This window comes from Oryctolagus cuniculus, chromosome 15 (genome assembly GCF_051225735.1).
Source record: "Oryctolagus cuniculus isolate XC-2025 breed Fujian yellow rabbit chromosome 15, ASM5122573v1, whole genome shotgun sequence".
NCBI lineage: Eukaryota > Metazoa > Chordata > Mammalia > Lagomorpha > Leporidae > Oryctolagus > Oryctolagus cuniculus.
Genome location: NC_142881.1, coordinates 87,755,458 through 87,768,177, shown reverse-complemented (window position 1 = coordinate 87,768,177; position 12,720 = coordinate 87,755,458). Strand labels below are relative to the sequence as shown.

The following is a 12,720-nucleotide window of genomic DNA, read 5'->3' as shown; positions in this document are numbered from 1 at the left end:
AGCCCACTACAATAAATAAAATATTTTTCAAAAGGTAAAAAAAAAAAAAAAAAAAAAAAAAAAAAAAGAAAATGAATCTTGATGTGAATGGAAGGGGAGAGGGAGTGGGAAAGGGGAGGGTTGTGGGTGGGAGGGACGGTATGGGGGGGAAGCCATTGTAACACATGAGTCGTACTTTGGAAATTTATATTCATTAAATAAAAGATTAAAAAAAAATTTAAAAAAATGCGTATTCATATTCTTAGCCAATTTCTCTTTTTAAATATTGCTAAAGGTTTTTTTAAAAGATTTATTTATATATTTATTTGAAAGCCAGAGTGAGAGAGAGAGAGAGAGAGAGAGAGAGAGGCAGAGAGAGAAATGTTCTATCCACTGGTTCACTGCCCAAATGGCTGCAGTGGTCAAAGCTGGGCTGATCAGAAGCCAGGAGCCAGGAGTTTCTTCCAGGTCTCCACATGGATGCAGGGGTCAAAAGACTTGGGCCATCTTCTGCTGCTTTCCCAAGTGCATTAGTAGGGACCTGGTTTGGAATTGGAGCCGCTGGGACTTGAACTGCTGCCAGTATGGGATGCTGGCACCACAGGCAGCAGCATTACCTGCTGTGCCACAGCAGTGGTCCCTCTTAGCCCATTTCTTTTTTTTTTTTTTTTTTTTTTTTTTTTTTTTTTTTTTTTGACAGGCAGAGTGGACAGTGAGAGAGAGAGAGACAGAGAGAAAGGTCTTCCTTTGCCGTTGGTTCACCCTCCAATGGCTGCCGCGGCCAGCGCGCTGCGGCCGGCGCACCGCGCTGATCCGATGGCAGGAGCCAGGAGCCAGGTGCTTTTCCTGGTCTCCCATGGGATGCAGGGCCCAAGCACCTGGGCCATCCTCCACTGCACTCCCTGGCCACAGCAGAGGGCTGGCCTGGAAGAGGGGCAACCGGGACAGAATCCGGCGCCCCGACCGGGACTAGAACCCGGTGTGCCGGCGCCGCTAGGCGGAGGATTAGCCTAGTGAGCCGCGGCGCCGGCCAGCCCATTTCTTAATCAGATTGTTTTTGTTGTTGCTGAGTTTCTTGAACTCCTTATATATACTGGATATTAATCCTTCATCAGATGTATAGTGTGCACGTATTTTCTCCTATTCTGTGTGTTGCCTCTGTACTTTACTTTTCTTTGCTGTGCAGAGACTTCTTAGATTTATGTAATCTCATTTGTCTATTTTGGGCTTTATTGCCTTGGCTTCTAGGGTCTTATGGAAGAAGTCTTTGCCTATGTCAGTGTTTCCCCTATATTTTCCTCTAGTAATTTCCTGGTTTCACATCTTAGATTAGATCCCTATCTATTGTCAGTTGATTATTGTATAGGCTGTAAGGTAAGGATCTTGTTTCATACTTAGCATTTTGTTTATGCTTGTGACAGATACTTGGTTTTCCTTCATCTGAGAATGTCTTTATCTTCACTTAACTCATAAGTATTTATAATTCTATATACTGACATTTCTTTTCTTTACCACTTGAAAATATTGTGTTATTTCTTTCTAGCCTCTGTGGTGTCAGATGTGAAATTCACTATCATTTGAGTTATTTTTCCTCATAGGTAACATATTGTTTCTCTCTGCTTTCACGTTTTTTTTTTGTCTCTAATGACTAGAAGTTTAACTACACTGTGTCCTGGAGGGAGCTTGTTGAGTTTATCCTATTTGGGATCCGTTGATCTTCTTGAATCTCTTGGGTTTGTTTATTTCCAGATGTGTAACAATCTTGCCTTGTTTCTGCTCTTTGTAGGATTTCAAAAATGTGATTGATCTTTTCCATAGTCCCACAGACCCACTAGGGTCTGTTTACATTTTATCATTCTCTTTCTGGTGATGACATTGGTAATTAATTTCATTCTGCGTATAATCCACTAATATTCCCCATTCTGTACCACCCATTTGCTGTTGCACTCATCGTTGAGTTCTTAAATATTCACTTACTGTCCTTTTCAGCTCCAATTTTTTTATTTTATTCTTCTTTATGTCTTCTGTTTCTTGGCTGAAACATTCTGTATTATTGCTGAGATTTTCATTTTTCAGAATTTAGTTTCAGTGTTTTTGAATTCCTGTTGAAGCATTTTTATGATAGGTGCTTTGAACTTTTACATAATTCATGTATCTATGTCATCTTGATGTTGATACTTTGGATGTCTTTACAATCAAATTGAGGATTTTTTTAGTTTTTGTTATTACAGCGATTTTTAATGAAACCTGGAAATTTATTTTGGGCATAATGTTATGAGACTCTGGCTCTTAATTATAGCCTAACTTTGCACTGCTCTGCCAGAGTTAGGGGGAGCTACAACTCGATGCAGCCGGGAGAGGATGCAGTTTTCCTATTTGACCTATCTACTACCACCTTAGTAACATAATGCAATTGGGACTTTATAGACTATATTGTTATTATAGTAACTACAGGCGCCCTACTTTCAAAGACTTTTCCTGGGAAGAATTCAGACATCTGTAAGTCCATATTATTATATTTGCAATCGTAATGAAAGAGCAAATGTGATGCTTGTATAATAAGTTTTCTATTTCCAAGAGTACCCAATTAGTATCCAACAGAAATCCTGGAGGGACACTGGTCTCTAGATGGCTTTGTTCCATCTTCTCCTAATGATGTCTGTGGCCAATTGTCCTGGTAGATCCTAATTGGTGTCAAGAGACAGGCCAGTGACAAACCAACAATGGGACAATTCCATATAACTTTAATTTCTTCTCTCAACAGCATGAGTGTCCTCCTGTCTACTGAGGTAAGAATAGGAAACCCAATCCCTGGAACACATGACATATACTCATGATCTATGTGTAACACACCAGGTTAAGTCAGGAGCCAATTTCTTGTCCCTTTGCTATCCTGGGTCATTTTTCTCCAGGAAGCAAGTTCTTTTGTTGGAGCCGACTGATTCAGGAGTAGGAACATGTTGGGGATCTGGGAGACCTGGGGCCTCTAATGAGGCTATGAGATCCCTTTGGCGGTGCAAGTGGACTCACACCCAAGTTCTAAAGTTTGGAGAGAGGATGTGCTCCCCGTTTTTTAATTCAGTGGCACGTTTGCCACTCAGTTATAACTTCAGCCTCCCCTGTTTTGGAAAGCTCTGGATTCACGGAAGATAGATAAAGAGCTCACATGATATACACATTGAACTTCTCTCTGGGACAGCATAGGGGCATCTCAGTGCAAGTCTTTTTGTTTGTTTTCATACAGTACTCAGAGCCCAGCCCAGCATCTTGATTTTTTTCAGAAGTATGAAGATCTACAGGTGCAGCATTGTTGACTGGGAACTCCATGTGGATGGAGTTTAATTTCATTTAATTGTAGTAAGATGAAGCAGAGTCCCATTCCTCTTTGAGTAGATCTCATAGATTAAAAGGATTGGGGGCGTTGGCATTGGTTATACTGAACTTCAACCTGCACTGTGACGTAAGATGCTAGCAACATATAGAAGCTTTCCTGCCATACAGCAGTGCTAGCTCCTACATCATTTTTACATAGACTTGGAGCTATAGACAAAGTTGTAATTTATCCAGGTTTTAGGGCTGCATTCATTTTATTCATAGATAAAAATTATTTTTGTATAATAATGGGAAAAATCTATACAATAAGATGCTAGATGGAATGCTTGCTTCCCATATAGGAGTGCCTGTGTCAGTTTCTGGCCATATTACTAACTCCAGCTTCCTCCCTATAGGAGAGTGGTAAATTAGATGGGTCCCTGTCACCAACTGGGACACCGGATTCAGCTCACACTTCATGATTATGGATTGCCAGAGTTGGAGCTGTTGTAAACATGGGAGTTGACGGGTGTGAAACAATGGCTAGGAGGTTTCTCACTTTGAAAGAGATAACATGAAAATATTAAAAAAAGATTAAAAAAGTATTCTCATATAAAAAAGGGCCATTACCCAGGCCATATATGTTTAATGATATAAAGTTCTCCTTTCTTCAGTCTTGAGACAGCAAGAGAGTTTGGTGAGAAGTAATGATGGAAAGAAAAAGCTGATGATGTGGGATCCGGGGAACAGGACAGCAGTGCAGGAGTTCATCCTGGAGGGCTTCCCTGCTGTCCAGCACCTGGGGAAAATACTGTTCCTGGTGCACCTGCTGGCGTACCTGGCCTCCATCATGGGAAACACGCTCATCATCACCATCACCTGGGCTGACCATCGCCTCCACACACCCATGTACTTCTTCCTCAGCACTTTCTCCTTTGTGGAATGCTGCTTCATAACCACGGTGATTCCTAAACTGCTGGCCATCTTCCTGTCAGGGAGGCAAGCCATTTCCTTTGCTGCTTGCTTCACGCAAGCTTTTGTCTTTCTTTCTCTGGGGTCAACTGTTTTCTTCCTTATGGCAGTGCTGTCTCTGGATCGGTACCTGGCCATTTGCAGACCTCTGCGTTACTCCAGCATCATGAGCCCCAGGGTGTGCTCCCTGCTGGTCACTGCCTGCTTCACTTTGGGATTCCTCTTCATGGTGGTCCCAGTTGTCCATCTTTCCCAGTTGTCCTTCTGTGGCCCCAATGTCATCCCCCACTTCTTCTGTGATTTTGGGCCTTTGGCTAAGCTCTCCTGTTCTGATACCAGGTCTGTTGAAATGCTGTTCTTTGATGTTGCTTTTTTGGTTATTTTTATATCCCTCCTTGTAACCATCATCGCGTATAGCCACATCGTAGTCACCATCGTGAGGCTCCCATCAGCCAAGGAGCGACAGAAAGCTTTCTCCACCTGCTCGTCTCACCTCATCATCCTCTCTCTCATGTACAGCAGCTGTCTTTTCATCTATGTGAAGCCAAAGCAGACGAGCAGGGTGGACTTCAACAGACAGGCTGCTCTGGTGAACATGCTGCTGACCCCAGTGCTGAACCCTGTCATCTACACCCTGCGTAACCAGCAGGTGCACCAGGCTCTCAGGGGTGCCCTGTGCAGGGGGAAGTAGAACCACAGCTTCTCCAGTGGAGGGTGCAGCATTTCCCCAGTTGAATCCAGAATTTCCTCCATGTACCAAACTTCAGCACATTTGTACATATTTTTTCAATATTTATTTGCTTGAAAGTCAGAGTTACACAGAGAAGGTGAGATGGAGAGAGAGAGAGAGAGAGAGAGAGAGAGAGAGAGAGAGGAAGTCTTCAATCCGCTGGTTCACTCTCAATTGGCTGCAGCTGCACCAATCCAAGCCAGGAGCTTCTTCCATGTCTCCCAGATGGGTGCAGGGGCCCAAGGACTTGGGCCATCTTCTAAGGCTTTCCCAGCCTATAGCAGACAGCTGGATCAGAAGTGGAGCAGCTGGGATATGAACTGGCACCCATTTGGGATGCCGGCTCTTCAGGTGGCGGCTTTACCTGCGACACCACAACACTGGCCCCCAAATTGTATATTTATTACTTTTTTCATCTTTGATTATTTATCTTAAATTAGGAGCTGACCTGATAATCCTTTCTGAAAACTCTGAACATCTTCTTTACATTGAGATAAAAATATTGTCCCTCATCTTGTTTTCATTTGTTGTAAATCATTAAAATAAATGATTTTAATGAACACCCTGAATACATGAATCTATTTGATGCAGGTGGAATCTCAAAGCTGACAAGCTGTGGTTATGTGTATGTACTTGTGGTAATCATAAGGAGGTAGAGAATAAAATTCCTGGGTATTAAGAATAGCAAGTTGTCTGGCACTGCAGCTCAATAGGCTAATTCTCTGTCTTGTGGCGCCAGCACACTGGGCTCTAGTCCCGGTTGGGGCACCGGATTCGGTCCCGGTTGCCCCTCTTCCAGGCCAGCTCTCTGCTGTGGCCCGGGAAGGCAGTGGAGGATGGCCCAAGTGTTTGGGCCCTGCACCCCATGGGAGACCAGGAGAAGCACCTGGCTCCTGCCTTTCAATCAGCTCGGTGCACCGGCTGCAGTGCGCTGGCCGCGGCGGCCATTGGAGGGTAACGGAAGACCTTTCTCTCTGTCTCTCTCTCTCACTGTCCACTCTGCCTGTCAAAAAAAAAAAAAAAAGAATAGCAAGTCATCCAAGCATAGGTGACCCGGGTCATGGTACTCAGTGGTCAGTAACAACACACATACACACACATACACACGTTGACGTCTGACTGTCCTTCAATCTGTAAACTCATTGCAGATTCTCAATACAATTATTTTTAATTTTCTGTATATAAAATGAATATTAATTATATATTCAGGCATAAAATCTTTATAATTCTAATTCTCCCTAGGAAGAAATCACATAAATGAATATGGCTGAAATAAAGACATTGTTGGCTTCATTGGTTTGCCAGGTTGGTTTTACAAGCAAAGCACTGAAGTTGAATTGCCTCAAGTAAAGATGTATTGCGAACTGTGGGGTAAAGACTGGATAATTAAGATTTTCCCTACCATACAAAATTGTTACGATTGGATGAAATCTAATCAGAGGTGGAAGAAGTCTGCCTGTGGCTGTGACGCTGTCCAAACGCACATATGAGTAAGTGTGTCAGTTGTGTAGTAAGAGGGCAGGTGGTGATCACCTTTAGGCATCATCTTAGTACCACTGTGAGTGACAGTACTGATGCTTTGTGTGACTTGATACTTTTAAAAAAGTGTGAGTTGAGCATGGCACAGGGAGAATGGTGGGATGTTTTACTGGTAGAATAAATGTGACAATTGTAACTTTGTTACTCAAGGCTTTGATCAGAACTGATAAGATTAGAAGCAAAACCCAGTCTCTGCATTTGGTTTGTTATAAGTTGGTTACTGACAATGATCATGGTTTTCGTTGGTCACATTACTGACATAATCACAATTTGCAGACTAGACTTGACTCAGCTAACAACGCAGTTGTGCAAAATTTTCCATGTGATTTTGTTAAGGCTATTTTCTTCTTCCCACATGTGGTGAATTTATTGATTTGATAATATTTTTTCTCAGAATGACAAATGAGTTGTACTGTCATTGATTTTGATCTCTAAAATTTTACAATATTATTGGTCTAAATAGCAGACTGTCTTTGATAATTCATTTTTAAATAAGTGGGATAAATATCAATGTTTTCATCTTACTTTTTCCAACAAGAAGAAAGTACACGGTTTAAAAATTACATTGTCAGCGATTACCACCAATTCTTTCTTTCTCTCTCTCTCTCTCTCTTTCTTTCTTTAAAAAAGATTTATTTATTTGAAAGTCAGAGTTAAACAGAGAGAAGAGAGGCAGAGGGAGAGAGAGTGAGAGAGAAAGGTCTTCCATCTGATGGTTCACTCCCCAGATGGCCACAACAGCCGGAGCTGTGCCGATCCAAAGCCAGGAGCCAGGAGCTTCTTCCCAGTCTCCCACATGGGTGCAGGGGCCCAAGGACTTGGGCCATCTTCTGCTTTCCCGGGCCACAGAAGAGAGCTGGATGGGACGTCAAGCAGCCAGGTTTGGCACCCATAAGGGGTGCTGACGCTTCAGGCCAGGGCGTTAATGCACTGCGCCATAGCACCGGCCCATTTCATTCTTTTTTTTTTTTTTCAAGATTTATTTATTTACTTCTAAGTCACAGTTACACACAGAGAGAAGGAGATGCAGAGATAGAGAGAGAGGGAGAGAGAGGAGAGAGAGGTCTTTCCTTTCCAGTTGGCCACCATGGCCAGAGATGTGCTGATCCTAAGTCAGGAGCCAGGAGCTTTTTCCAGGTTTCCCATATGGGTGCAGGGACCCAAGGACTTGGGCCATCTCCTACTGCTTTCCCAGGCCATAGCAGAGAGCTGGATCAGAAGTGGACCAGCCAGGTCTCGAACTAGTGCCCATATGAAATGCTGGCACTGCAGGCGGCGGCTTAACCTGCCATGCCACAGTACTAGCCTGAACACAAATTCTTTACAATTAGATACCCCATAGACAGACTTTAATTTGTTTACCCATAGATTTTTTTTGGTGGACATTTGAACTGTTTCCATGTTTTTTCTATTGTTTTTCTTTTTTAAGAAAAGATTTTTCGTTTATTTATTTTTAAGTCACAGTTACACACAGAGAGAAGGAGATGGAGGGGGGCAGGGAGAGGGAGAAGGAGAGGGAGAGGGAGAGGGAGAGGGAGAGGGAGAGGGAGAGGGAGAGGGAGAGGGAGAGGGACATCTTCCATCCCCAATTGGCCACTATGGCCAGAGATGTGCTGATCCTAAGTCAGGAGCCAGGAGCTTCTTCCCGGTTTTATGCATTTGGACATGTATTTGTTAAAGTTTCTGTTTTCACTTCTTCTGGGCATAATCTGGGTGAGGAATCATCGGAGAGTGGCAATATGAGGAGCAACCTACTTGAATAGAAATGGGGCATCTTTCCGGGGTGATAAAATGTTTGGAATTAGATACAAGCACTGACTGCAAAACTTCTTGACTGTACTACCTGTCACTGAATTGTTCAATTTAAAAGGATTAATTTTATATGAGAACTCAGTCAATAAAATCACACATCCTGAAAGTTTTCTATTTTCTTGATTTCTTATATAAATATAAAACAATATTCCTTGACCTACCAGGCAGAGTAGAAGAAATTAGTCCTCACTTTTCCCAACCCATTTCTGCAAATATAGACAGGGATGCAAAAACCAAAATATCCCTGGGAAGGCTTGAGAGTCCACTAAAGGGTCTGCAGCCACACACAGGGCAAAATCATAGAAAATAGCCATTCACAATGGACCATGGATAATATTGGCACATCAGCGGTGCCAGGAGATTGGCTGGGCACAGAGACAAAAGCTGAGGCTGTATGAATCCATCACCTGGCAGGATTCACTCGGACACAGTGATCTGTGCTGTAGAAGACACCAGCATCTTTCCCCACAGAGGGAACCAAGAGCCCTTCCTGGCGGGGACTCCCAGAGAGGGGAATGTTGAGGCACACAGCTACCCCTGAAGAAGCAGCCATTGTTGAATAACTCTGGGACTGGAGCTGCCTTTGTTATCTCTTTATTTTTATGGTATTTAGAATTCTGTATTCTGACACTTCTTTTCTTTAGCACTTAATGATACTGTGTTATTTCTTTCTGTGTTCTGAGAAATTCACTGTCACTTGAGATATTTTTTCTCATAGGTACTATATTGTTCGTCTTTCTCTGCTTTCACATTTTTATCTTTGTCTCCCATTACCAGAAGTTTGCCTACACTATGCCTGGGTGTGGATTTACTGAGTTGACCCTACTTGGAATTCATTTATCTCCTAGAATCTATAGGGTGTGCTTTTTTTTCAGATGTAGCAACAACTGTCCCCTCTTTCTGCTGTACACAGGTCTCCAGAAAAACGAGTGATCTCTTTTCCAGTCCATAGATCCACAACGTTCTGCTCACTTTGTATCACTCTACTTTCTTCTGATGAGCTGGTGATTCATTTTGTCCTATATTACAGTTCACTAATGTTTTCCTCTGCACCATCCTTCTGCTGTTGACCTGATCACTGAGTTCTTAAATCTTCAGTCACGGTACTTTTCAGCTCCAGAATTTTTGTTCGATACTTCTTAGTGTCTCCAGTTTCTTGAGTTAAACTTTCTATATTTTTGTTATATTTTCTATTTTTCAAAACTTACTTTAAGCTCTTTAGTAATGCTTGTTGAAGCATTTTCATGATGCCTCCTTTAAATTCTTGGCTGTGTCATTCAAATCTCTTCACCATGAAGTTGACATCTGTTGAATGCCTTTTTAAAATCAAATTGAGATTTTTTGGTACTTGATATAATATGTGATTTTCAATGAAACCTGGACATTTAATTTTGTCAGTAATGTTTATTGAATTATTAATGTTTTAATTTCGATTTTAATAGATTCAGTATGACTTCAGACACAAATCCAAGAATACAAAGATATTCCCTTTCTCCCTTCCTCCCTCCCTCCTTCCATCCTCTCTACCTCTCTTTCTTTTTCCCTATAATATTCAAATTATACTGCAGTAAATTTTTGATACTTCACTAAATAAGAAGTTTAAAAATAAAAAGTGAATGGACCTAGTTTAATGGGGACAATGGCTATAAACAGTCATTGAATGTAAAAGTGGGTTTTATATGACTTGGCACTGCTGTTGCCGAGTTAGCATAGCTCCATTTCATTGTTGCCAGGAGAGCTCCTGTGTTCCCTGTGTGATCTACCCACCACCAGCTTAGTAACATAATGTACTTTAGGTACTCTACATAAAAGATTTTCATGAGGGTTAACTCAGACAGAATGAGTCCACATTTCTATATTTGCCAACATATGGAGAGTCAACTGTGATGTTTGTGAAACACTTCTCTGTTTCCAACAGTGCCCAATTAATAGCCTCCAGGGATTCCAGAGAGAAATTGGTCTCTAGATGGCTTCATTCCTTTAGCCAATGGGCCTGGTGGCTCTTGATTGGTGTCAAGAGACAGTCCAATGCAAGCAAGGGATGGGAAAACTCCATATAACTTTGATTTCTGCAGTCAATGTCAGTGTGCACAGGTGAAGGGTGGCTAGCCTGGAGTCCAGGAATGCATTTTAGAGACACAGGTCTATGTTTATGGCACTGGGTTAAATGAAGACTTGTATTTCTCAAGTCCTGGCTGTCCTGAGTTTTTTTTTCCCATGAAGTAGGATCTTTGCTGGAGCTGGTAGGTTCAGGGCAGGAGCACTTTTAGGAACTCTGAGACCTGGGAGGCTATGAGATCCCCTAGTGACAGCCAGTGGACTCACAGGCTCTTTCTGGAAGACAGAAAAAGGATCTGCTCCCTCCTCTTATCCCAATGATATGTTTGCCACTGAATTATCACTACAGTGTCTCCTAGCTTGGAGAGCTCTGGATTCATTGAAGACAGATGATTAGCAGACAGGATGCACAGGTGGAAATTTATCTGTCACAGATTAGTCCCAACTGAGGTTCCAATGATTCTTGCCTTAACATTTCCAACTACCTAGCACAGCATCTTGCTTTTGTAAAAGAATGAAGAACTGAAGATAGATCATTGGTGACCTGTGGCTACATGTGGGTGAGTATGTGGGCTTACTGTGACTGGGTCAACTCATTGTTTATTTTTTGTAAACTAAAGCAGAGTATGGTCCTCTTTGGGCAGATCTCGTGCAGTAAAATGCTTGGGGCTGTTGACTTTGACTATATAGGAGAGCTAGTTCAGAGATCTGAGAGTTCACCAGTGTGGCAAGACTCTCCCAAGAGAAGTCTGTGGATTTAAAGGTAAAAGAGAATATTGAATCTAGATAAGTAGACAGCAGGAGGGACAAGGAGTCACAAATTAAATGTTGGATTCATGACTCTATAGAAAAATGATCAATTCTATTAAATTATATCTTTTAATTAATATAAGTATTAGAAAAGCAGAGAGAGAGAGAGAGAGACATGCACACATATGCACTCAGATAAAGAGAAGCAGAGAGAAAGAGACAGAGAGAGAGACATCTGTCCTTCATCTGCATTTCACTCCCAAAATGGCTTCTAGCCAAAGTCAATTAGGATGAAAGTGGGAACCAGGAACTCCATCCAGGTTACCACATGGGTGGTTGGGTTTCTCAGCAATTATTTCATTATTTGCTGCTTCCCTAGGTGTTAACAGAAAGGTGGATTTTTAGCGGAGTAGCTGGGACTTGACTAGCACTCTGACGTGTGGTGCCAGTAACATGATTGGAGGTTTGTCTCTTGTGCAACAGTGCTGGCTCCAACACCATTCTTTATTAAAACTGCTAGCTATACACACACCTCTAATTCATCTAGGTTTTTAGCCTACATGTGTTATATTCATCAATAAAATAATACTTTTATTTAACAACAGTCAAAGCCATATAAAAGGTAAGATTTTAAAATATTACAGGTTGAACATTTGGTTAATGCTTAAGATGGTAGTGGAATACAGGTTCCCATACTGGAGTTCGTACTTCAAGTCCTGGCTTAACTCTGAACTCCAGCTCCCTGCTAATGTACACTTTAGGAGGGAGTAGGTGAGCTCTCAAGTAGTTGTGTTCCTGTCACTCACATGGGAGACCCAATTGAGCTCATTTCTCCGGACCTGGAGCTGGCCCAGCCACAGCTATTCTAGACATGTTGGAGGTGGGTGAAGCAGTGGATAACATCTCTCTCACTGTTATGGCATGTACACACAATGGAATTTTATTCCATTATAAAAAAATGAAATTCTACCATTTGCAACAAAATGGATGCAACTGGGGGACATCATGTTGAGTTAACTAACCTGAACACAGAAAAACAACTGCTGAATTTTCTCCTTCATTTTGGGAGATAAAATTAAAAAGCAAAGAGCCTTGGGTGATTACTGACTTCATAAATAAGAGTGTCAGTTGTTAAATCAAAAACAGGAGTCACTGTGCACTTATTCCCCCTAAGGATCTCTGTCCTTAATGTGTTGTACTATGTGAATTAACAGCACAACCAGTGATCAAACAGTACTTTACACTTTGTGTTTTTGTGTGGGTGCAAACTGTTGAAACCTTTACTTAGTATATACTAAATTGATCTCCTGTATATAAAGATAATTGGAAATGAATCTTGATGTGAATGGGATGGGAGAGGGAGTGGGGATAGGATGGTTGCAGGTGGGAGGGAGGTTATGGGGGGAAAAAGCTGCTATAATCTGAAAGTTGTACTTTGAAAATTTATATTTATTAAAAAAATTTATATTTATTTAAAAAATTCACCACATGTGGTGAATTTATTGTTTTAATAATAATGTTGACTCATACTGATAAATGAGTTTAATTGTCATTGATTTTTTGATCTT

General features: G+C 41.7%; 1 protein-coding gene across 1 annotated transcript; it reads left to right on the top strand.

The window, feature by feature from the left end:
* The first annotated feature begins 4,015 nt into the window (after positions 1-4,015).
* LOC100352112 (olfactory receptor 6E1-like) lies at positions 4,016-4,954 on the top strand. Its single transcript, XM_089313761.1, has one exon. It carries the CDS (start codon positions 4,019-4,021, stop codon positions 4,952-4,954), a length of 936 nt encoding a protein of 311 aa, XP_089169887.1. The 5' UTR covers positions 4,016-4,018.
* The last annotated feature ends 7,766 nt before the right edge of the window (positions 4,955-12,720 follow it).

Excerpts from the sequence above, each read along its gene's own strand:
- LOC100352112 (XM_089313761.1), top strand. The coding sequence starts at position 4,019 with ATGATGTGGGATCCGGGGAACAGGACAGCAGTGCAGGAGTTCATCCTG.